The sequence below is a fragment of the Onychostoma macrolepis genome, chromosome 11 (assembly GCF_012432095.1).
Source record: "Onychostoma macrolepis isolate SWU-2019 chromosome 11, ASM1243209v1, whole genome shotgun sequence".
Lineage (NCBI taxonomy): Eukaryota > Metazoa > Chordata > Actinopteri > Cypriniformes > Cyprinidae > Onychostoma > Onychostoma macrolepis.
Window position 1 is genome coordinate 28,257,947 of NC_081165.1, and position 26,602 is coordinate 28,284,548.

Below are 26,602 nucleotides of genomic sequence, written 5' to 3' on the forward strand. Positions count from 1 at the left end.
AGACCGCAAGCAGAAGCTTACAAATGATGACACACCAGAGATTACAAAATAGTTCTGTAACACCCAAGAAGTGAGTTATATGAATCTGGAATGAGATGGTGCTGAGTGAATTTGTACCTTCAAAATGAAAAAGACGGGTCCTGATGGAAAAGGTCTGAGAAACCTGCTTTATAATGGGAATAAGAACAGCTTCTATGCAAAAAAATGAACTTGAACAGAGAAAGGTCATAGGAACGTGACCATCTCTAAACAACAGAACTTGCATTTAATGATTTTATCTAAAGACCTCAACAGTGATTTGTATGTCTTGGCACCCAGTCCATGTGGTGTCTCCGCACATCCAGAATCTACACAGAGAATCACTCTCTGTGCTGGTTTCAAAACCTAAAGAAATTCATTTTAAAATCAAACTATTAACATACTGCATTTACAATAAATATAATGCTTTCATTGAATTATCAAAATGCTATAATCTGTGACTTTCTAAATTGTAAGATTTCCGTCACATGCACACAGCTGGTAGTGTCCTGGTGTCCATGTGGGAATCACCACCGCCTCTTTTAAGTGAGCAGTAATGAGAGATACCACGTCAAAACATATGATTTGTGAGCATAACTGGGAATGGGAAAGTGCATACTTAAAAAAATATATAACTTAAAGTTTCTTTGTAACATGTTTCAGCAATACATTTCTAACATTTACATTATTAATTAGAAACAATTCTCTGAATTGCCTTTACACAAACTTTAAAAATAACCATTCACTCTTAGCAGCCATGCTGAAAACGCCTTTCTTACGCAAATCCATGATTACCACAGCGGGATGGTAACCACAGTTTACACAAGAATATGTGTAATCGATGTCTGTTAAGGCCTCAAAATGACAGTAAGCATGGAGTACAGAGTCTCGATTCGGGTATTTCACTCCCCAAAGGCTCTTGAAAGTATCAATGGCCCTGAAGAAGGAAGCGTGACTCTGGAACAGATAAAGTAGAATGGAGGGTGCTTAGTTTTTTTGGCTTACATTTTAATTTTTTAATGTATTATTTAACACAATGATACAAACAAACCTGTAAACTGTGTCTGGGATACAGACAAAGTTCAAGACTCAGAAGAACGTAGTCATTAAAATTGTGGACTCCATCACGCCATTCCTGGTATCTGTAGCTCACATGGCATCCTGGGCATCTTCGTGTAGAAGTTGAAACCGCTACAAAATGGCAAATATTAAAGAACAGGTGTGTTCAGGTAAGGCGGCAAGCACATGTCTGTAATTCTCAAATAATTATATTCTAATTTATGTGAAATTACCATTAATGACACCAGTCATGGTGACAATTTTGGCACTTCTTGTCGTTAATACTGGTGCTTCGAGTGCTTTATTGCCGTCACACACCATACAGGTGCTCTCCACAGGAAACACAGGTGATGTTTTAGGTTGGGCTACTTCGTTTAAAGGAGTAGATGGGGTTTTTTTTCTACTGCACAGTGCGGTGCAGGTCAAACTGGGGAACGCAGGCGAGGTCTTCTGAGAGCCGTGGAACTGAGGAGTCCGTTGCTTCAGATGGTTCCTCTGATGCAAATAACTGTTTATTTGTTTGAAACAAGTGCCATTTGGCAATGTTTTTGTGAGGGCACGACATCCGGGGCTTTGCACAGGGGCAGTGCCAAGTTCCGACAGTAGTATTGTATGTGACCATAACTCTCCCAATACGACTGAAGTGATGGATCATGGGCTCATGTATAGACAGAATGATCTGCTTTTGAGAGTCACCTAATGTGACTAACACTGAAAACGGGACATGTGCTGTCTGTGCTGTCTCTTCAGACAGACTGGCTTCTCCAAAGAATTTGAGCTTAATCATCTCGTCAAGAACACTAGGATCCAAAAGCTCCTCAAACACTGTGACACAACAATAGTCCAGTGAACGTAGGTGTTCACATAGACTAAAAGTGTGTCCACTCCTGTAAGCAAGCTGCTGGTATTGCCAGCACTCTTGCAACTCACACCTTACTTGATGATTTTTGCCCCAAGTCTTTTTTTGAACATGCACTGGTACAGAAAAACCATGGCCACTCCTCTGAACAGCTGACACGCTATTTGATATGTCAATACACACACTAGACAGATGTGATTGCATTGCTATATCTTTTGAGTGGTTAGTGCGTTTCCTTTGAATGTGCACGTTCAAGTTCTTCTTCAGCATAACCACTGAGCAGTATGGGCATTTACTCCTTTTTTGATCCTTAGAGGCAGTAAATGAAGACTGAGAAGGTGAGGATGTGGTGAGCTTCAAAGGTTTCTAATGTACTTATGCGATTTTGGAGCGTTGAGTAAAGTATCACAGACGTATTATCTCATTATAACAAAAAAGAAAAAAAAGTGTAGACAGTGTAAATAAGAGATTCATTGTGCAGTGTAAGGAGCTTCGTTAATTATAATGGAGTTTTGTGAGATCGCGATGAACTGAAGAGTGACAGCTTTTAATGATTATTAAGGGAGTTTGCAAATGTGATATTGATTTAATACAATAGTTCATTAAACAAGAAGTTAATATTAAGTGACTTATATTGTCTGACGACAACACTATTGCCTTATTTTGCTCCATTTCATTAACGAAAATAGTTTCAAAGTCCCAGCCAAGCCGCTGCGCATCTCCATTCAAACACAGCTGTGTTTCGTTTATGAATGAACTGCGTTTTTTAAACGAATCTAGTGAGTCAATGATTCAATTACCCATTCATAAAGACAGTCACAGTCTGCGTCCCAATGTGCATACTATCCACCCTATCTGCCCTAAATAGTATTGAAAATTACTAATATCACATAGAATTTAGGATGGATAGTATGCACATTGGGACACAGGCAAGTACTTCATTCCTGAATGAATCAGCCATTGGAACAAATCAATTAAATGAATGAATCAGTGATAAAATCACTGACTTACCGCCACCTGCTGGCAGTTTTAGTTTCATTTTTAAAGTATCTTTTCTGTTATTTAAATTATTTAATATTTCTACATTCAAATTTGTATATTTAAAACATTAACCTCAACATGAATTTAATTGCACTTATGCAACCTCTGAGCTTCATTAAACATCTGAAAATACACCTACAAGCCACTTGTGTGTTCTTCTGTGCCACCTTTGTAGTACAAATTTATTTCTTAAATACTGATTTCATTGGATTGGTATCTTATTCTATTCTACTTCTACTTGTTTTTATTATGATGTTTTAAAAAAAAGCTGTAAATCACTTTAAGGAGTCAAATATCACCTTGTAATGGGAAGGTTAATTTTTGATCAGAATTATTGATTTGATGGTGCTCCAAAATTTTTGACCGTGCTCCTAATTTTTTAAATTTTCCACACTTCTAAAACGAAAAGTAAGTGTAGAGCCCTGTGTAATCATTTTAAAATACACTAATCTTACCTTGGAAAATGATTGCATTTTTTAAATGGACTTCCCAGTGAACCTGAACTCTCTTTTTAATCATTGGCTTCAGTGAAGGGCACAAGAGGTTAATGATACAATGTGCAACAAGATGTGCACTTTGGTATCAGGTGCTTTACACCTGCTAAGACTACGGATTGATGCATCTGTAAGTATAAATAAGAGACAGAAGTGAAAATTATTCTGATGTGTATAATATACTTGGTTTCTCCGGGGCTTTTCTCCATGATACTTAAACACATGATAAAGGAGGTCATTAATGTCCCAAAATGATCAATAACTCATTTTCGACCAAAAACGAAATTATGGTGTTTTGTCTTTGCATGATGGGCGTGGTTTCAGCTCAGCTTCACCCAAGTCCCGCCTTTTTGCCCATTTTCGATTATCCGGGAGTGATGCGCGGTGACACGCTTCCAAGATGGCAGCGGTCGGCTCCGCCCACTTTAGGCTTCAAAAATGCTCTTCAGAAACCTATGAGTGACGTCACGGACACTACGTCCATTTTTTTTTTTTACAGTCTATGGCTTCAACACACATGCTAAGTTTTTTTTGCGCTACCCCACCTCCACCCCAATCATTAGCGCCGTTTCCTTCTGGCTTTGACAGCACATATAGGACCATTTTTGAAACAGCGCCATAAACAAAATGTATTTCAAATTTAATTCAAGCACTTTCAAGGACCTATGTTTGTTTTCAAGTACTTTCCAGGCCTTGAATCCATATGTCTGAAATTCAAGTACTTTCAAGAAGCGTGGGAACCCTGATATTTATATATACATAATAAATATACACAGTACACACATATATATATTATGTAAACAAAAACTTTTATTTTGGATGTGATTACTCGTTTGACAGCACTAATATAACTAATTGGAATAATTCCTGCAAACACTGATCAGGTGACCCACAGGTATCAGTTTATCAGCGTTTAACTCCCATATTTTAAACTTTTAATGTGCTGTCATGCAATACCTTATGAGTAGCTTAAAGATATGAATATTCATGAGTTTGTTCTGTCAGTGGTTACAGAGGAGGAGCTTACACAAGCACTGAAAGAAGGGGAGGAGCTTGTTTCCCCTCCAGGCCCCGCCCCCACCAGCTCAACCAATGGCCTGACAGAAGCGGACTCTGAGACGGATCCTCTGAACTACAGCATGGAGGAAACCAAGTAAGATCTGCCTTAGTTTCTGCGGTTTGATCTGCGGATCTGAACTGAGCTCGTGTTTGTGTTTGTGCAGCAAGATTCGAGCTCAGCTGGGAATGAAGCTGCTGCCCAGAGACAAGTTTCCATCGCTGTCATCCCCGCGAGAGACCGGAGACGCGCCGAGGAGGAAGGTACGAGCGAACAAACACTGAGACACATCCGCTTACTGAACCGCAGCTCATGTACACCAGTCCAACGTTTCTGAACAGTGAGATTCTGAATGTTTTTAAACAAGTCTCTTCTGCTCAACAAACCTGCATTAATTTGATCCAAAATACAGCAAAAGCAGTAAAATTGTGAAATATTTTTACTATTTAAAATAACTGCTTTCTATGTGAATATGTGTTAAACTGTAATTTATTTCTGTGATGCGCAGCTGTATTTTCAGCATCATTACTGCAGTCTTCAGTGTCACATGATCTTCAGAAATCATTCTAATATGCTGATTTGCTGCTCAACAGTTATTTATTATTATTATCAATGTTGAAAACAGTCGAATACATTTTTTTTCAGGATTCTTTGATGAATAGAAAGATCTTTAGGTTACTCACGTAACCCCGGTTCTCTGATAACATGAGTGAGGTATCTCGCTATGGGAATCGCCTCGGGCGTGACCAATCCTGGAAGCACCAATTACACCACGTCTGTCGGTTGACTGACCAATCACAACAGTGATGAGGGAGTCCCGCCTCCCCAATATATACCGCTGCATAACGGTCCCTACCTCATTCTCAGCATATCTCTTCCCCGTGCTACTGCAAGGAGGGAAGTGTGGTGAGATACCTCACTCATGTTATCAGAGAACCTGGGTTACGTGAGTAACCTAAAGTTCTCTTTCAAACATTCGTTCGGTATCTCACTATGGAATATAGACAACTCCCGTATTGCAGATATGCTGTCCGAAGCAGGTATGCCAACCAACTCAGTAATGTGTCATGACTTAACACAAAAACTCCATGTATTATTCACAGAATAGGATGGAGACATGTGAAATAAAAACAACCTCTGTACGAGTGTTTTATTTGTATTTTTTTTTACACACTTAGGACGGAATGAGCCAACGAAGGCTCTGTAACATCCATCCTATAAAATCTGACAAAAGTGTGTGGCGAAGCCCAACTCGCCGCCGCACAAATGTCCTGAATTGAAACGCCCTTAAACAACGTCCACGAGGTGGCTAACCCACGGGCACTATGAGCCCTCAGCCCCTCTGGAGGACTTAGACCCATGCTATTATAACTCATAATAATAGCTTCCACCAGCCAGTGGGACAGGCGCTCACGAGAAATAGGCTTACCCTTATGAGAGTCAGCCCATGAAACAAATAACTGATTATTACTCCTTAATCCCTTCGTCCTGTCCACGTAATGACACAACGCACGGAGAGGGCACAAACAATGAAGCCGTGCTAGACTGTGAAGCTGGGGAGAACGTGTTCCCCCTTAACGATTTATATATGCCACCGCCGTTGTGTTGTCCGATCTGACCAAAACGTGGTGATTCCGTAGGAATCAGTTCCAGGAAGTTTATATGTGCGTTCTGTAGCGAGACGGGCCATTTCCCTTTGGCTATTCTGCCCTCGCACACTGCACCCCAACCTGTGAGCGACGCATCCGTCGTTACCACCTTTCTCAGAGAAATAGCTCCCAGTGGAGTCCCTGATTCGAGGAAAGCTCGATCTCTCCAGCAGCGGAGCGCGCGCAAGCAATGTGACATAAGCGCTTTGGACATAAGCGCTGTGCCGCTACCCAGCACTGAAACACTCTCATTCGCAACAGTCCCAACGGGATGACAGACACTGCCGAGGCCATCAGACCTAGAAGACGTAGACATAGTCTGAATGGGACTTTTTTCCCCCTCTGGAAAAGAGAGAGACAACCGCGAATTGACCTGATGCGTTCCTCTGATAGAAACGCCTGATACCGGTCTGAGTGCTTACTGCGTGGGCACTAAGCAGCTTTTTGTCTCGTTTATCTTGAAGCCTAAGCCTTTTAAATGAGACACAAGCAGATTCGTATCTATCTCCGCCTGCCGCCGTGACGGAGCAGAGAGGAGGAGATCGTCCAAATAAGCTGACACTCTGAGACCCGCTATTCTCAGTGGTGCTAGAGCTGCCTCGATGCATTTCGTAAAAATTCGTAGGCTGTGTCCTGATAGGCAAACCTGAGGAATTTTCTGTGCGCCGGATAAATGCTTATGTGAAAGTAAGCGTCCTTCAGATCTACTGATGTAAACCAGTCTCTGGGACGAATAACATTGTATAATGTTTTTACTGTGAGCATTTTGAACTTGTACTTTCTGAGGTGTTTGTTGAGGTTCCGCTCTGATTTGGATGTATTTGTGTGTATTTTTGTTTTCATTTTCACACAAATCTGTGCCCTTGGCCCACTGCCTGGATGCACAGGAAACATCTTTATTTCTTTCAAATAGGAACACTTGTGTAAACTTCCGTCCTCTCTCTTGCATAACCCCGCGGGTGGAGAGGATGGAACCAACATGTGGGGCACTGGATGAACTGGTGCCAACACTCCAACAAGAGAACTTCCCTTTGAACATTTTTCTTGAAACACCCCCTGAAGCTTCTTTGCTGGAGGGGGGGAACAAGACTCCTGCGCTGTGCAGAGGGGTGCTACAGAGACTCCGTGAGTGCTGTAACCCCTCTCTTGACCCAAAACCAGACCACAGGTTAGGTCGCCCGCCGCTTTTTCCCTCCCTGAGGGTTAGTTGGGCGATGCTTAGCCGCTGCTGCCGCAAACGAGGCCTTGCCTCTAGACTGGGGCTGTTTTGGGTGCCCCTCCACCTGCATTGGCTGCTGAGGTGGGGGGGGCCTAGGGAGTCTGTACCCTGACTGACCCCCCCTGGAAGCAGAGGCAAACCCTGGAGGCATGGGTTGGTTTGGCCGAGCAGTCGGCTTCCTGGGAAGGCAAGTTTCAAAAGCTTCCCCATCCTTCTTGCGCAAGTCGCACTGCTGACGCATCTTCGTCACTGCAGTCCCGAAAAGGGCTTTTGGCTCCACTGGGGCATCAAGAAACTCTGCCTTCTCCCTCTCTGATAAGCCCGTCAGACCCAACCACAGGGCTCTTTCACCCACCACGGCCAGGCCCATGCTGCGGCCGCAGCTCTGGACTGCTCCCCTTGATGAGCGCAGGTTGAGATCTGCAATGACGCAGCTCTCTTCCCACAAAGCTGAATCGGGTGACCCAGCATCAATCTGCCTCCTCATCTCCTCCATGAGCTCAGCTTGGTATGCTGTGAGCAGTGAGGTGGCATTTAGGGCTCTGACAGCCAGGGCAGAGGAGCGGTAAATTTTTGAAAAGAGAAGCAGACAGCCTCTGTCCGTCCTGGCAGAGAAGGAGAGGAGGAGGATAGGGCTGCCCGTCGATTGGGGTGTAGGTGACTTGCCACCGACACTTCGACTGGAGGTGGGTTGGACATCCCCAACTCCTCCATATTATGAACGTCCAGCCTAGAAAAACCTTTAACAGGAACCCTATGTGAGAAGGGTTTGTCCCAGAAGCGCCGCATCTCTGTGACACATGCTGGGACGGCTGGTACCAGCTGCTTGACTGGGGAAGTGCGTGATGGCAGCCTCTTCCCATCATATAAATCCCTCTCTGCACCCTGGCCCTCTTGCTGAGATGGCCAGTCGATAGAGAGTTTAGCAGCTGCTCTTCTACACATTTCAATAAGGTCCAGTTCCCCTGGCATGGGGGAGGGGGACTCACCCATCGCACTGCCAGGCCTGGAAGAAAGATTAGGAGGGAGGATAGCATCCTCTTCATCGTCCTCTAAATCCTCCTCTAAGAGACGAGCAATCGCCGGATCATCTTCATCCTCCTCCTCTTTGTCCCCTGCCAAAAGGTTTGATTCAAAGAGGGGAGGAAGTTCCGGAGAAAACTCGTCCATCAACTCTCCCCAGCTGCACTGGGCCCGCGGAGCACCGCCGTTCATTTCCGCGGGAGGCGCGGAAAGACTCTGGTCCCCTTTCCCTTAACGGGAACTGAGAGCAGTGCGGGCAGCACTCGGGATTAGCGAGCACAGCCTGTGCATGTCTAACTCCCAAACACGCTATGCACAAAGGGTGAGAGTCTTTAGACGAGATCATAGACCCGCATGCACATGGACGAGAGGGATCTTTCCCTTTCGCTGTGCTGCTGGATGGGCTAGCAGTCGCCATAACAGAGATGCGAACACAGAGAAATTAACGAGATCACCACAACGTGCCTCTCGATAATTAGAAAAAGAAAAAGAGCTACAACTGCTCGATAAAGAAATGAGAACCCGCCCTGACGCGCTGGTCCCCACCACAAAAAGCAGCAGAAAGACAAATATTCACTTTAACAGAGAGTATTTCCCAACCAAAAAGCAGCTACGTTCGGTGACGTACCTAAAAAATCTGCTGAGGATAGCTTCCAAAAGGATCTTCACGGGAAGAGAACGAGAATGAGGTAGGGACCGTTATGCAGCGGTATATATTGGGGAGGCGGGACTCCCTCATCACTGTCGTGATTGGTCAGTCAACCGACAGACGTGGTGTAATTGGTGCTTCCAGGATTGGTCACGCCCGAGGCGATTCCCATAGCGAGATACCGAACGAATGTTTGAAAGAGAACCAAAGATGAGCATTTATCTGAAATAAAAAGCTTTTGTAACATTATACACGATACCATTCAAAAGCTTGGAGTCAGTATAACTTTCTTTTTTCTATAAGAAATTAATACTTTTATTTAGCAAAGATGCTTTAAATTGATCAAAAGTGAAGATAAAAACATTTATAATGTTACAAAAGATTCCTATTTCAGATCAATTCTGTTCTTCTGAACTTTCTATTCATCTGTGAATCCTGAAAAAATTCTACTCGGCTGTTTTCAACATAATAATAATAATAAATGTTTATTAAGCAGCAAATCAGTATATTAGAATGATTTCTGAAGATCATGTGACACTGAAGACTGCAGTAATGATGCTGAAAATACAGCTGCGCATCACAGAAATAAATTACAGTTTAACACATATTCACATAGAAAACAGTTATTTTAAACAGTAAAAATATTTCACAATATTACTGTTTTTGCTGTACTTCTGGATCAAATAAATGCAGGCTCGGTGAGCAGAAGAGACTTCTTTAAAAACATTAGAAATCTCACTGTTCAGAAACGTTTGACTGGTGTTTGTAACCCGTCTCGTTTCTAGAGTCACACGCTGGAGGCCGTTCTCCTGCTGCTGAAGGATCTGGACGTCGAGGAGCTAAAAATCATTCAGTCGGTCACCGAGAGCAAACTCAGATCACGCAGTCGACGGAGAGAGCGAGAGAAATCTCCCATCTGCTCGTGAACATCAGCGGAAAACACTGACGACACGCTTAAACCAGCAGCCAGCGCTCCGTCTCAGATATTAACATTAACACACATCACCGCGGTCCTCAGATCAGGACAAAACCAGTGAATCTGTCACGTTCACATCTAAACGCCTCACTCGTGATCGTTACCAAGTTGCCTTTCCCTGTTCAAATTAAGACGTTCTCCTGTTTCGGAGGAAGTGTTTTGCTTTGTAATGATCTCAATGAAGTGCGACGATGTTCTGTTGGGTTCAGATAATATATAAGAATGTATTTTTCTATGTAAATAAACTCAGATGCATAAGAATATTTATTGTTCACATAGTGATCCTACAACACTTAAAGAATACTGTACACCAATGAGCTGCAGAAACAGGAATTAAAGGAACAGTACACCCAAAAATGACATTGTGCTGAAAGATCAGGATGAGTGTGTTTCTTCATCAGGTTTGTAGAAATGTGTCTCAGCAATGGATGCTTTGCAGTGAATGGGTGCCGTCAGAACGAGAGTCTGATAAAAACATCACAATAATACACGCCACTCCATCAGTTAACATCTAACATTTTTGTGTGTACTGTTCCTTTAAGTGCCGTTTAACCCTGCAACCACACAAACTCTCTCTCCTTCAGTCAAACCTGCCACGTTTCCTTGAACATGAACATACAATGTTGGCAAGTTCTTTATCAGAAAGATTAAGTGCTAATCATCTAAACACATTTACTGAGCTGTGGACAGCAGTGAGGTTTTCCTGGTTTCACTCCACATCGTTTTTCTCCAGGAAGTCGGTCAAAGTGCCGTTATCCACCGGAATCAGCAGATACTCCACTCCATCAGCGCCCTGACACACACACAACGCTGCGTAAATCATCACTTCAGTAATTCTTAGAGATGTAATGATATTATCAGTATCGTGATATCGCAATAGCATAACTGTCTTGACGTTATCGCGGTCACATGACGATATGAAACGACAGGTCGTGTAGTTTTTAAAATATATTTAAACGTCTTATTCTAACATGAAAGGTGTGTAAAGTTGTGTTTTGGGTCATGATGCTTTGGCGCAGTATCTGTGAAAGGAACTCAAAGCGAAAGCACAATATTCTTCATCAAGTCTGTTTTAAAGCGAAGCTGCTTGGTTCAGACGATCAGCTGGTGATCCGGTGTTTTCCGCGTCTCAGAACGGCTCCGTTCACACTGAATGAATGCAGTCGACTCCTTTATTACACGTTCTGTGAGTTTAGCGCGCGTCACCAGTTCTGCTTTATTTCAGCGGCAGATGATTACAGCGTTTCACTAGATTTGTAGCGAGACGTGTTTTTCTGCCGGTTTTCACTGAAGCTGGAGTTTCCTTCAAAATAAAAGCTTAAAGCGCAGCTTGAATTACTGACAGCGAGCGGCTTAAATGCAGTCCAAACTCAACATATCTCTTTCAAGTGCAGAAATTAGGAAGAAGTATTGTATTTCCCTTCAGTAGCGTAAAGCAGAAATAATATACCTATGAAATATTCATTTTCGTTTATTTTACAGTGCAGCTGTTTTACTATATATCGTTATTACTGTCATTGTTATTATCGTATGGTGAGATTTTGATATCGTTACATCCCTCTGTGATTCTGCTCATGTGAAGTGAGTTCAGGCGAGTTCTGACCTTCTTGGTGCGGATGAGTTTATGGTCTCTGAACTCGGTGAGCTGCGTGCGCAGCGTGATGTCACTGTTCACCAGGAACGACTCGCGACAGCGCTGGTAGAAATCCTGGAAAGACAGTCCTGAACAAACAACAATCATCCATTTTAATATGCAGAGGCTTCATTGTAAACGCATTGAGAGGCAGCGGTGCATGGTTTACCCGTATATGCAGGATTGTCCTTGTTCTCCAGCTGAAACTCTGCCAGTAATCTGAAGATTCCCCTGCAAATCACACACACACACACACACACACACACACACATAAACATATATAATTTACTGATCTATTTATTTTATTTGGGTTATAATACTTAAGAATAAGAACATTTTCGTGTCAGTTCCTGCCTTTATAAATCCAGATTTGTTCCTCACTTTTGATGCATGATGAATTAATGGAATTTAGGATCAAATCCAATTGCATGTGCATCTTATATATGTGACCCTGCAGCACAGAAGCAGTCATAAGCAGCACAGGTATATTTGTAGCAATAGCCAACAATACATTGTATGAGTCAAAATTGTTGATTTTTCTTTTATGCCAAAAATCATTAGGATATTAAGTAAAGATCATGTTCCATGAAGATATTTTATAAATGTCCTACCGTAAATATATCAAAACTTCATTTTTGATTAGTAATATGCATTGCTAAGAACTTCATTTGAACAACTTTAAAGGTGATTTTCTCAATATTTAGATTTTTTTGCTCCCTCAGATTCCAGATTTTCAAATAGTTGTATCTCAGACAAATATTGTCCGATCCTAACAAACCATACATCAATGGAAAGATTATTTATTCATATGATGCATAAATCTCAATTTTTAAAAAAATGACCCTTATGACTGGTTTTGTACTCCAGGGTCACATATGAGGCCCCTGGTTCTGATTTTGGACTCCACTTTATTCAATTAATGACCGATTTAGTACTTTTTAAGAACCACCAGATAGATGGTGGCAGTGTGCGAGTCTGTTTGTGTGTGTGTGTGTGTGTGTGTGTGTGTTACCTGGCGTTGGGTGTGAGGCTGCGCAGCACGTGTGTGAGTGAGCTGAGGGCCAGCGCTCCGGTCTGCTGCACCAGCAGGGAGTTCTCGTATGACGTTTCTTCAGTGTACTGCAGGTATGTGGTGGTTTCGTACCACAGCCAGTTGAACATGCTCATCTTCGCTTGATCCCAGACTGAGCAAACACAGACCAGGAGAACATTACAAGCCCATAATACCAGTGATCAGCACCACCTAAAGCTGAAGCGTGAGACTGACTGAGTGTAGCGTTGATGTGGTCGATGGAGGCCAGCAGGTGCATGTTGGGAAGCGCTGCCAGCTGCCCCAGTGCCTGCTGGTTCCTGTCGCTCCTCAGCATGGGCCCGTCGATGTTATTGATGACCAGGAAGACGTGATTGCTCGGGTCTGGAAGACAAACACGCAACTTTCAGCTAGGGATGGGCGATACGGACTGAAAAATCCATCACAATAATTACAGGGAATCTTATGCATCCACTAAGAGACAAAAAAAAAAATCTATTTTTTTTATTTATTTTTTAATAGAGAAAAGGCTGATTATCTTTCCTATTTTTACCCTGGTGTTGTGAGCATTACTGAGTACACACATAATGTAGGCGGACGTAGTGAAGTATTTTTACTCTGCTTTAAAAGTACATTTTTCAAGTGTCTGTACTTTATCAGTTTTTCTTTAGAAAACTTTACTTCACAACATTCCAAAGCATAATATTGTATTTTTACTGCACTGTGTTTCATATTAAATATCATTTAATAGTTAATTACATTAGAAATCTAGTACTTTCTTGCTTTTATTCAGGTAAAAGTAAATCAAAGTTTTACACGTAATGACTATTTAATTCATACTCCGAGGCAGACACTAGTGAAGTATTTTTACTCTGCTTTAAAAGTACTTCTTTTTCAAGTGTCTGTACTTTTCAGTGTTTTTCTTTAGAAAACTTTTACTTCACAACATTCTAAAGCATAATATTGCTCTAGTACTCTTACTTTTATTCAAAGTTTTACTTGAGTACAAGAAAGTACTACATTTTTAATGTTCTTAAAGTATTAAAGGTAAAAAAAACTACTTTTATTTATGAAATGTAGTGCAGTAAAAAGTACGACATTATGCTTTGGAATGTAGTGAAGTAAAAGATTCCCAAAGAAAAACACTAATAAAGTACAGATACTTTTTTAAATGTACTTGAGTAAAGTAAAAATACTTCACTACTGTCCTCCTCTGTTCATACTGGAAGCCAGAGGGCGCTCTTGCGCAGAAACGCCACACATGCATCGCAGAAGTAATAGCACTGACCACGCTCCAGGAAATCCCTAAAATGGACAAAGGCATCCAAGTTATCGCTGAATAAAACGCAGACAGAGACATTTTAACTGAGGAAACTTGAAGACAATAAACACACGATTGCGACAATTTAAGGTTTATCTGTGTTCTTCAAGCAATCTTGGGTATTTTTATGAGGATAAAGTATTTATAATGCAATTCTAATCGACAAAGCATGTAAATAAATGATATCTTTGTAGGACACCAGGTTTGTAAACAGGCTCATACACAAGCAAAACTGCGCTACTGTACTACATTTATTCAAGGCTCAGACCGATTTTTGTCGCACTGTACAATCCTGACCAAACCAGATCCAGACTCTAGAAGGAGCTCATTCTTTAGCGGTAAACTCCTCAATTTCACATCCGCCTTCCGCCATGTCGCTCCACACGGTCGCACACAGAAATATGTCAACAACTAGGCTTTATCGTTATTGCTGCACTAATTCTTATCGTGGGGAGAATTCGCAAACAATAAGATATCACCCATCCCTACTTACACGCCAGCCTTACCTTCTCTGAGAGCTTTGATGATGAAGTCGATCTGCTCTGCAGGATTACGGAAAGTTCCCTCGTGTCCGAACACGTCGCAGGTGAGAGAATTCAGGATCTGTCGGATCACAGCAGGATTCACACGATGTCAATCTGATCAAAGCTGTTATCAAGGAACGCTATCAGATGCTGATGAGGTTAGGCTGCTTACAGAGTTATCGTTAGAGTTATTATATAGTTAGAATTATAGTTGCAGTTATCATGACATTTATCACTGTAGTCATTGTGATATTGTTATAGTTATTATATAGTTGCTAGTTATCGTTATAGTTAGTTATGATTAGTGGTGGGCATAGATTAATTTTTTTAATCTAGATTAATCTAACCGTAATCTTGGAATTAATCTAGATTAAAATGGCTCATTTGAATTCTGCCAAGTAGATAAGTAAACAACTAGCAGTCATCAAGAATTTAATATTGATAATAACATCGAAGACATTGTATGATTATTCCTTAAAGATAAGGTTTTAATAGTTTTAGTAGTAGTAGCCTATTACGTTCTGCCCAATGTCTTCAAGTGAAACCGAACTTTTATTTTGACGGGTTGCCGTGAGGATAGTTTTTCTCAAATGAAACGCCGAATGCTCATGAAGTGACTCTCAGAGCAGTTCTGGAGATGTTGTTCATGTATTTATGTCCTCATTTAGTGAAACGACAGGCGTTAATATCGCCATAAGCGTCACGCGGTCTTCTGTATGAGTAGTGAACAAACCCGGCGTCTGCGCCATACATTAACACAGAGACACACAGAAGTCATATTTAAATAGACGTTTTGCTTAATATTTACAAATAGGGTGGGGTGTGCTCACTTGTGTGCGCCACGTTTGTTTGTGTGTGTGTGTGTGTGTGTGTGTGTGTGTGCGCGAACCGGGCGGAACTCCGCTGTGCGCGATACAGAGAGCGCGACCATGTAACGTAGAGACAGAAATGACTTGCCGATTTCCATTGGGAAGCTTCTTAAAATAAATTTTCCCTGAAAATTGTTAGTTATGACATAGTTGCAGTTATCATGATAGTTATTATATAGTTGCTAGTTATCGTTATAGTTAGTTATGATATTGTTATAGTTGCAGTTATCATGATAGTTATTATAAAAGCTGTGACTTTATCTGACATTATTGTGGAAAGAAAACTGGACATTCTATGTCTGGTTGAAACATGGCACAAGCAGTCGGATGGTCTGCTTTTAACGAACTTACTCCTGCTGGCTACGGGTTATTTGATCTCCGCGATCCTCTGGTAGAGGTGGGGGTATCATTGTGTTGTATAATCAACAATACAGTTTAAGTCCCGTAGCTTCTCCTTTGTTTAATTCATTTGAATGCCTCGTTTTGACTACTTCTGAGTCTTCTCCTACTGCTATAGCTACAGTCTACCGGCCTCCTAAGGCAAACAAAGACTTTTTACCTGAATTTGCTGAGCTGTTGTCCTATTTGTGCCTCAAATTTGAGAGAACTCTTATTCAGGGGGATTTTAACATCCACATGGACAAAAAAGATTCTGCATTAACAAAAGACTTTTTGTCTCTACTGGAGTGCTTTGACTTGAATCAGTTTGTTGACTGTTTTACACATAACAAAGGACATATTTTAGACCTGGTGATTTCAAGTGGTTCTCTTGTGTCTCAGTTGTCTACTGTTGATTTGGGATTGTCTGATCATCTGGCAATCTTTTTTGATCTGTATTTACCTGGTGTTAATATTTCCTCGTCTCGTATTATGACATATCGGAAATGGAGATCAATTGAGCTTTCTGATTTTTCTGTTTTTATTGATTCCTCATTAAGTAGTTTTTCTTTGTCTGATCCATTAGAGACAAAGGTTTCCATGTTAAATTCTGTTCTCCTGTCTGGCCTTGATACTTTTGCTCCTCAAAAGTCACGTTCTGTTTCTTTTGTGCGTCCTGCTCCTTGGTATAATGATGACTTGCGTATGATGAAAACATCTTGTCGTAAAATGGAGCGGAAGTGGCGTCTTTCTGGTTTGACTGTTAATTATGAAGCTTGGAAAGATTGTTTACAAGAGTATAAGCTTAGAATGGTTTCTGTTAGATCGGATTATTTTTCTAAGATGATTGATGACAACCAGAGAAACCCGAGACAACTGTTTAACTGTATTAACAGATTGCTGAAGTGTAATAGTTCTTTACATGTTACTGCTTCAACTCATCTTTGTAATAAGTTTCTTGACTCTCTTGCTACCAAGATTGATAATGTACGCAAGGGTATTTGTGCCTCTATTTTATTGTCGCCCTCTTGGTTTCGTATTCGGTACTGTTTTTCAAATTTTTGTACACTTGATTCATATTCTCTTCAAAAGGAGGTTTCTCAAATGAAGCCAGTCACTTCTTTGCTTGACCCCATACCTACTAGTCTGTTTCAGTCATGTTTTGCTTCCTTGTGTCCTGTTGTTTTGAGCATTATAAATGATTCTTTGTGTACTGGGGTTGTCCCGCCAAGTTTTAAAATTGCTGCAGTTACCCCAGTACCAAAGAAGACAAATATTGACTGTGTAAACCTTTACATTTTCGTCCAATATCTAATCTTCCTTTTCTTGCTAAAATTCTGGAGCGAGTGGTTGCTTCTCAGTTAATTTCTCATTTGACTGAAAACAATCTTTTGAACCTTTACAATCTGGCTTCCATAAATTTTATAGTACTGAAACAGCACTGGTCAAGGTTACTAATGATTTGTTAATTGCTGCAGATTCTGGTTATCTTTCGATCTTGATCCTGCTTGATCTCAGTGCCGCTTTTGACACTGTAGATCATTCGGTTTTAATTACTCGTTTAGAAACTGTCTTTGGGGTCTCTGGTATTGCACTTAATTGGTTTAAGTCCTACCTCTCTGATCGTAAGCAATTTGTTGCCATGGGTGGATTTAGGTCTAAAATTGGTGTTGTGCAATCTGGAGTTCCTCAGGGATCAATTTTGGGCCCCTTGCTTTTTAACATCTATATTTTTACACTTGGTCAGCTTTTGAGATCTCTTGGTCTAAAATTTCACCTTTATGCAGATGATACTCAGATTTATATGCACACTAAACCTAACGATTTTGTGTCTGTTGATTTTCTTTCCACTTGTATTTCTAGGATAAAAGAATGGATGTCACAAAATTTTCTTTGTCTTAACAGTGAAAAACTGAGGTTATGCTCATTGGTTCACCTCACCAATTACGTAAAGCTGGGTCGATTACTTTGTCCGTTGATGGTTCAATTATGGAGTTTAAAACAAAACTAAAGAATTTGGGGTTATTTTCGACTCAATTTAACTTTTGAACCTCATGTTCAAAGCACTGTTAAAACATCTTTTTTCATCTTAGAAATATTGCCAGACTACGTCCAATGCTGTCTTTTCCTGTTGCTGAGAGGTTGATTAACACTTTTGTGTTTACTCGGATCGATTATTGTAATGCCTTGTTGGCTGGGCGTCAAAAGCTACCCTAAACAAATTGCAGGTCGTGCAAAACTCGGCTGCTAGAATCCTTACTAGAACTAGGATGAGAGATCATATTACACCAGTCTTGGAGTCTTTGCATTGGCTTCCTGTTAGTTTTAGGGTTGATTTTAAAATTCTGATGCTTACTTACAAGGCTTTACATGGGTTGGCACCTCAATATTTGTCTGAGCTTTTAATTCCTTATATTCCAACACGTGACCTTCGTTCTTCTGAAACTGGTCTTCTAACGTTCCTTTAACCCGTTTAAGATTGATGGGCGATAGGGCTTTTTCATCATTAGCTCCAAAACTGTGGAATTTTTTACCGATTGAGATAAGGCAAGCTAAAAATCTTAGCACTTTTAAATCTCGTCTTAAAACTCATTTTTTTAGGGTAGCTTTTAATTAAAAAAAAAAAATTTTTTGTTTTTATTTGTCGTGTTTTTGATTGTTATTGTGTATGGTTTTATTTGTTGTTGTAAAGCGCTTTGAGATCTCCATTTAAAAGCGCTATAGAAAATAAAGTTTATTATTATTATTATTATTATATAGTTGCTAGTTATCGTTATAGTTAGTTATGATATTGTTATAGTTGCAGTTATCATGATAGTTATTATATAGTTGCTAGTTATCGTTATAGTTTATTATGATATTGTTATAGTTGCAGTTATCATGATAGTTATTATATAGTTGCTAGTTATCGTTATAGTTAGTTATTATGATATTGTTATAATTGCAGTTATCATGGTCGTTATTATATAGTTCCTAGTTAACGTTATAGTTTATGATATTGTTATAGTTGCAGTTATCATGATAGTTATTATATTGTTGCTAGTTATCGTTATAATTAGTTATGATATTGTTATAGTTGCAGTTATGATAGTTATTATATAGTTGCTAGTTATCGTTATAATTAGTTATGATATAGTTGCAGTTATCATGATAGTTATTATATAGTTGCTAGTTAACGTTATAGTTAGTTATTATGATATTGTTATAGTTATGATATTTAGCATTATATTTAGTTATTATAGTTGCTAGTTATTGTTGGTTACAATTACAATATTTATCGTTACAGTTACATTTATAGTTACAGATATCACTATATTTTTATTTTACAGTTATCATCATTTTAGTTATCTCTATATTTATCATTATTGTTAGCATTACAGTTATTATTTTTATAGTGATATTTATTGTTACAGTTATCACTATATTTTTTGTTATGGTTATTACCGTTATTGTTATAGTTAGAGTTATCTTTATATTTAGTCATTGCTATAGTTATCGTTAGTTGTTTTTATATTTATTGTTATAGATAGCGTTTACAGTTATCATATTTATAGTTAGTTATATTTAATGTTATAGTTTTGACTGTTTTTTTTGTTATTGTTTTGTGTTATTTTTTGTTATAGCTACTGTTACAATTATCGTTATCCTTATTGTTAAAGTTACCATTACAGTTATCATTACATTTGCCTTTGTAGTTGTTGTAAAGGTATTTTATTTATAGTTTTAGTTATAGTTCGTGCTATGAACGGGACTTTGTTATATTAGTCGATATCACAGTCATGATGTCACATGATGCTTTCACTGTATGAAAAAAGCAGCATGAAGGTTGTGCAAAACACATTTTTTGTTGCACAATAAAGTCATTCACGATGAAAGAGGATTCGAGTGTGCGTGAGAGAAACACAGAAGCAGGGAACGAACCGATTTGAGGGTCATACTGGGGAAGAAGCCGTTGACCACCACATGATCGTAGTCGGACAGCATGGATGTGCGGAACTTCTCCAGCAAGAGCTTCTTGGAGCCCAAACCGTAGATCAAGATGTTAAAGCCCATGCTGAAATATTCACGAACAGAGATACACAAGATGAATATGTGCATCTTCATCATCCTCACACACACACACACACACACACACACACACACACACACACTCAACTGCAGCTGCAGCATCCATTGGTTGAAGTTCTTCTCGTGTTTTGCATTGAGCTTTTTAATTTCCTCTGCGAAGCGTGGCTGGTTTGTACCCAAGAGGCTGAGCAGAGTTTCCTATAAAACACAATTGAACACCTCCGTTAGATCTCATACAGAACCCATATTCACAGATAGATGAAGATCACTGACCCTGTCCAGTTTGGGCGTCTGGAGTTTCTGGAGGGTCCGATCGGACGTGAGAACCTTAGAGCTGCTGTGAGCTTCAAAATACTCTTCCACCAGGTCAGACTGTAGGAGAACAATCCCACAACAAGAGAGACTTTCAGAGTAGACTTGATATTTTCTGAAGTTGAAAACAATGGAAATGCAAAAAGTGCTGCTGTGATTCTACACTGAAAAAAATTTGGTGGAGAAACAATTTTCACTCAGAAATTGCTAGTAACCCTAACTTTCAGTTTGCCATTATAGTTACATTTGTCATAGTTATTGTTAAATTTGTCATTATAGCTACGTTTATAATAGTTATCGTTAAAATCGTCATTATGGCTACGTTTATCGTTAAAATTGTCATAGTTACGTTTCAATTTTCAATTTGTCAATAGTTACGCTTGTCATAGTTATTGTTACATTTATCATTACAGCTATGTTTATCATAGTTAACATTACATTTGTCAGTATATGATAGTTATCGCTAAAATTGTCAATATAGTTACGTTTATCATAGTTAACATTACATTTGTCATTATAGTTTGTCGTTTTTATTATTGTTATTCATTTATTATTATTTTTATCATTAGAGCTTTTGTTATTACATTTATCATAATATTTATTGTAATCTTTATAGTTACATTACAGTAGTTATTACAGTTACTGTTATTATATTACTTACTGACTTACAGGTTGCTAGGGTGTTGAGGGTGGTTGCTAAGGTGTTTTAAGTGCAAGAAACACTAATTCAGGTTCTGAACTGAAGGTTTTGTTAGTCATAAACTCATCTGGACCCTCATCCAGACGGTCTGAAGGTCAAAGGTCAGGATGAGACTCTCACCTCTGCTGCTTTCTTGCTCTTCTTACTGGGCGTCTTATAGAGGGCAGCAGCGGACGTGTTTTTACTAGGTGTTTTGGGCTGGTCTACCCTCTTCCCGTCGTGTTCTTCAGCATCATCATCATCCTCAGAGTTCGAGGGGGAGAAATCGCTCTCGCTGTCTGAACGCAGGTTCGGAGCTGCATGATAATTACAACAAAAACACATTAGTAGATGAAACGGACATCTGTAAGAGCCATGGATGACGAGAAACAGGAAATTAGGTCTGCACTCGACTAAAGATTTTTCTGGTCGACTAGTAGTCGTTCATTTTAAGCATTAGACTAATCACACATTTATTAATAAACAATTTAAATCATAATAATGAGACTTCAATTGCTTACATAGCCTAATAAGCGCTCAAGCGCACGCATAAAAGCCCCGATATATACCTTTTAAATTCGCTTATTGAAAGAACAACAGCAGCAGCAGCAGTATGGTGTAACATTTATTTGAAACATGTATTTGGTACTTGCTACCTTTATATCTTTACTCTTTCCTTTCATTCTTTTCATGGCTTTGGAAAACTTGCATCTGATGTTTCTCTACGTCACTTTTTGCATAACTCCAGGTCGTCGACACCAAGCTTCGTTGCAATTTCTTTCTAAGAATTAAATGCTTTAAATCTTTAAAGTCTCTCCACGAGCGATTGTACAGGTGCGGATATATTAGTGGCAGCTCAGCTATTAGACACAGTGACTAGTGACTTGGAGATGTTGTTCTCCTGCCTGACCTCCGTTGAATGAGAATTTCACGGAGTTTCACACACAACTTCACAGAGACCGAGACGGCAGAAAGCGCATCCCGTTTGCTTTCATTATTTTACAAAAGCGCAATGTTTTGTTGTTATTGTGAGTGCGCACAAAAAAACTGAGTCTTTACAGATTCGAAAGATGTATTATTCTTATCTTATCTGACCAACATGACTTTGCCTGTGGATTTTTATTTTTATTTTCTGCGACTAATAAAATTTTAGTTGACCAACGATTAGTCGACTATTAGGGGGCAGCTCTACAGGAAATACACACATTTACAAACAAATCCATAATTCATGCACTGCAGACAAACCTTTAAACCAGGCGTCATCAAGTTCTGTCCTGGAGGTCCGGTGTCCTGCAGAGTTTATCTCCAACCCTAATCAAACACACCTGAAGCAGCTAATCAAGGTATTACTAGGTATACTTGAAACTTCCAGATAGGTGTGTTGAGGCAAGTTGGAGCTGAACTCTGCAGGACACCGGCCCTCCAGGAACAAGTTTGATGACCCCTGCTTTAAACTCATGACATCAGATTAACTTTATTTAATTTCCAAATTCATATTCCTGGTCTTATTGGGAATGATTCACTAGTGCATGTTATTCTAAAGAAATATTCTGTTTAATATCCTCTTTCACTGTTAAAACAAAAAAGCCACAGATAAATAGAACTTACAGTAGTAAAATATAATTATGAATGTCATGTAATGTTGAGTTTAAACAGTTGTTTTAACCAATTATATACCATTACTAATTCCCTGCATATTAGAAACATTACTGTTTGTTAGAAAAATTTAATAAGTAGAGAAAATATGACTTTAAATAAATGTAAAAAAAATTGTGAGTTTCTTTTGTTAATATAAATTAAATTGTTTAATTTTCTTTCGAAGTGAACTTTATTTGCCTCTTATTTAAATTTTGTTAGTATTTATTTATTTTTGGAAAAAGAAAAGTTACATTTTGTTTACTTTTTCCATGGTCATAAATCAAATTATTTTTGCATTAATATTAATAATTTATTATAATTTGATAATTATACAAATATTAATTTGTTAATTATAATACTTTTATTTGCAAGCCTAAATTTATGTTTAGGTAATTTATGTCTGGAAATTAAAGTAAACTCTATTTGCCTATTCAGCTATTATTCTTTTACATTTTGTTAATATTGATTTATTTATGGAAATAGATTTGTGGAAATTGTTTACTTTACTGTATTAAATATATATTTTTAAATTAATGTTAATAAATTATTAATAATTTGTATTTTGTATAAGTTAATAATTACACAAATAATGATTTGTTAATTAGAAGACTTCTTTGTAAATGCATGTTTATGTAATTATGTGCATTTATTTTAGAATTTAAAGAGAACTTTATTTGCCTATTTAATTATTGTTCTGTTAATTTTTGTTAGTATTTATCCATTTTTGAAAAAAAGAATTGTTGTATGGTATATAGTCTATTAATTATTATTTTTTTGCTATATTGGTGTGTTGCTGTCATTATATTGTCTTCTTTTTGTTAAAAAAAATGAAGCAAATGTACCTGACAGTCTCTTGCGCAGTCGGTGTGGTGTCGTGGAGATGAACTGCACCTTCTTTCCCTGATTAGACATAAGTATATATATATATGTGAGTAAAACACAACCACATGTAAACATGTATAATACTTGGCACAGAAACACATGAATTCACCTTCTGAGGGGTTTTGTTCTGATTGGCTGATTCTGTAGTGGATAAACAGAGAAAATCAGAGTCAGATAGTCTTTAAACTGAGATTGAGAGAAGAAAACAAACCGCAGGATCAGGACGGACTTTTAGCGGCGCGTGTCGGGCTGGACGACTCCTCGTTTGTGTCTGATGTGCTGAAGGTCACGTTCTTCCCAGGCGTTCGAGCCAATTCAGACGCTACACAGACACACGACAAACTAACATCACGATCAACACACTCAGAAATATGTGACCCTGGACCACAAAACCAGTCATAAGAGTCAATTCTTTGAAATTGAAATTTATACATCATCTGAATAAATGCGCTTTCCATTGATGTATGGTTTGTTAGGATCGGACAATATTTGTCTGAGATACAACTATTTGAAAATCTGGAATCTGAGGGAGCAAAAAAATCCAAATATTGAGAAAATCGCCTTTAAAGTTGTCCAAATGAAGTTCTTAGCAATGCATATTACTAATCAAAAATGAAGTTTTGATATATTTACGGTAAGAAATTTACAAAATATCTTCATGGAACATGATCTTTACTTAATATCCTAATGATTTTTGGCATAAAAGAGAAATGTATAATTTTGACCCATACAATGTATCGTTGGCTGTTGCTACAAATATACCTGTGCTGCTTATGACTGCTTCTGTGCTCCAGGGTCACATAAGTACTTTTAGTGTGTATGCAAACTGAAATGCAGTCTATGTAACAGTTGATAAGTGTTTATTCACCCATCTGAGCCATTTTATTGCCCCGTTTGATGGACTGGAAAGAGAAGACAGAGGATCCCGCAGTGACGGTGCCATTTTCACTCTCATCTGGGAAATAAACAACCAATGAGAAGTTAGAATTACAACACAAACGAAAACATCATGATTCACACTGAGCGATCAGTATACTGTGAAAACCGTACGTTATCTGTCAGTATCTATGGCTGTTAATGGTCACCTTGTGATCCGGTGCACAGAGCGTGCACATAGTTCTGCTCATTCAACACCTCTTCATCATCATCATCATCATCATCCTCAGATCTTCTGGATTTCTGCTGGGTTTTTAGGGTCACCAGCACCTGTACGGATCCATTAGCTGCTTTTATATCTAGATTCACAATGCAAAACATCAGATTTTTATCAGTAATCATAAAAACACAAATAAAGTATAATATAGGCCTATATTAATAAACTAGATAAAAACACATTTAAGCTAAAAAAAACATATGAATAAATAAGTACAACATGCATTAATCAACTAAAATAATCAATAAATAAATACAAAGCAATAAATAAACACATAAGCAAAATAAATGTTTAAATATTATATTTTTAAATATTATATATATATATATATATATATATATATATATATATATATATATATATATATAAAACAAATAAACAAAATGAACAAAGCACATTTTAATAAACTAAATAAAGTTAAATACATCAATAAATAATAGTGCTGTCAAATGATTAATCGCATCCAAAATAAGTTTTTGTTTATATAATATATGTGAGTGTGTACTGTGTATATTTATTATGTATATATATAAATACACAAACATGCAGTATATATTTTGAAAATACGTACATGTTTTTACATGTAAATGTTTATATTTATATAATTTATATTATATATAAATATATTCAATATACAAATATATAATTTTTCTTAAATATATACATGCATGTGTTTGTATTTATATATGCATAATAAATATACACAGTACACATACATATATTATGTAAACAAAACTTTATTTTGTTTTAATCGCGATTAATCGTTTGACAGCACTAAATAAGCATATAAATTAAAATATTTAATACATATAAAAATACACAACTAAACAAAATAGATCAATAAATAACTAATAAAGTATAATATATATTAATTACCTATAACAAACAGATCAATAAATGAAATATATGTATGTGTATAAAATATATATATAAAATGTAACGTTACCATGATATTATCATCTGACACCATAGTAACGTTACTAGTACTATAGTATTAGAGAAATGACTGGTTATATAATAATTAATAGTTTGACAGTAAAAGCAAAGTTAAATGAGTGCCTTTAAAGTTTTGTTAAAACACACAAACACCGATTTTATGACGCTATTAATATAAAACTGAAGAGAAAGGTTACCTTGCTGTTTCTCTACAATATGATCCAAAACATCTTCATCAGCCACGAAGCGAACCTCTAACGGCTGTTTCTGCGTCATCCCGCGACTCACACGCTAAACTCGGACTTTAAACTCTAATATCTGTCCCACATACACGCTTACTAACATTTGTTTTGATAATAAAACTCAATTTTTCTCAAATCGACCTGTTGAAGTCCTGAGAGAACTGCTGTCGATTCCGCGCCACAGGAAAGAATCTACCCCACGTGTGACGGGAGGAAGGTCACGTGAGTCGCTCCGGCCAATTAGAACGAGGCTCCTTTGAAAAACTACATCTCCCATAATTCCACGGTCGACGTCGTACTGCGAGTGCAGATTTCTTTCCATTAAATTCGTAGAATGTGTTTTTCCTAATTGAAGACACCGGAAATTTTAATTTTTCATACTTTTAACTGGATTCTGACATTTAAAAAAATGGAGAAGCCCCGCATCGCATACAAATTCGACTCGAGTCAACACCAATGGTTGTGATTGGATCATCTTACTAAACGCTGAGAAAAGTAACACTTATCACGTGACACAGTGAAGACTAATCAGTCCTAACGAAATCCAAATTAACCGCAATTTCAATGCTTTAAAGCATAATCAGAGTAAAATTGAAAGAATAAACATGTGTTTTGCGTCGAAGCTCTAGATGTCAGTAAAATCTGGCCGTATTTTCACGAGCTGTTGCACTTCAATTCCTCCTCATAAAGATCCCCTTTCAATATTATATGATATTCATTCAGACTGATACAGAAATGTCATTTGAGAATGTTCTGAGCAGTTTCAATCCTGCAGAGGCGATTTTAAATGTCACTGGACCGATCTGAAGATTAAATTCAGCCTTTCACACACGAATAGGGTTATTGTTGCGAGTAAAATGTTATTTCGGAACTATATGAAATATAAAAGGGCA

At 38.3% G+C, this 26,602-nt stretch overlaps 2 protein-coding genes across 2 annotated transcripts; one reads left to right on the forward strand and one right to left on the reverse strand.

The window, feature by feature from the left end:
• The first annotated feature begins 990 nt into the window (after positions 1-990).
• On the forward strand, positions 991-10,307 carry LOC131549813 (cilia- and flagella-associated protein 410-like). Its single transcript, XM_058792313.1, has 4 exons — positions 991-1,247; positions 4,477-4,624; positions 4,695-4,791; positions 9,854-10,307. The coding sequence occupies exons 1-4, from the start codon at positions 1,217-1,219 to the stop codon at positions 9,992-9,994; spliced, it is 417 nt and encodes a 138-aa protein (XP_058648296.1). The 5' UTR covers positions 991-1,216; the 3' UTR covers positions 9,995-10,307.
• On the reverse strand, positions 10,025-25,923 carry orc2 (origin recognition complex, subunit 2). Its single transcript, XM_058792312.1, has 16 exons — positions 25,665-25,923; positions 24,464-24,613; positions 24,247-24,333; positions 23,608-23,700; positions 23,488-23,519; positions 23,339-23,396; positions 21,000-21,175; positions 20,141-20,239; positions 19,956-20,065; positions 19,721-19,853; positions 14,535-14,631; positions 12,945-13,091; positions 12,690-12,861; positions 11,847-11,908; positions 11,648-11,766; positions 10,025-10,837 (listed from the first exon to the last, which is right to left on the reverse strand). The coding sequence occupies exons 1-16, from the start codon at positions 25,741-25,743 to the stop codon at positions 10,754-10,756; spliced, it is 1,698 nt and encodes a 565-aa protein (XP_058648295.1). The 5' UTR covers positions 25,744-25,923; the 3' UTR covers positions 10,025-10,753.
• Positions 25,924-26,602: the final 679 nt, after the last annotated feature.

What these genes read in the sequence shown, in the direction of transcription:
- LOC131549813 (XM_058792313.1), top strand. Translation starts at nt 1,217, where the DNA reads ATGGCAAATATTAAAGAACAGGTGTGTTCAG. An exon ending in TAAAGAACAGGTGTGTTCAG is followed by an intron (nt 1,248 to 4,476) that starts GTAAGGCGGCAA and finishes TTGTTCTGTCAG; the next exon opens with TGGTTACAGAGGAGGAGCTT. An exon ending in GAGACGCGCCGAGGAGGAAG is followed by an intron (nt 4,792 to 9,853) that starts GTACGAGCGAAC and finishes TCTCGTTTCTAG; the next exon opens with AGTCACACGCTGGAGGCCGT.
- orc2 (XM_058792312.1), bottom strand. Translation starts at nt 25,743, where the DNA reads ATGACGCAGAAACAGCCGTTAGAGGTTCGCTTCGTGGCTGATGAAGAT. An exon ending in AGAGCAAGAAAGCAGCAGAG is followed by an intron (nt 20,240 to 20,999) that starts GTGAGAGTCTCA and finishes GTTCTCCTACAG; the next exon opens with TCTGACCTGGTGGAAGAGTA. An exon ending in AGACGCCCAAACTGGACAGG is followed by an intron (nt 20,066 to 20,140) that starts GTCAGTGATCTT and finishes TGTGTTTTATAG; the next exon opens with GAAACTCTGCTCAGCCTCTT.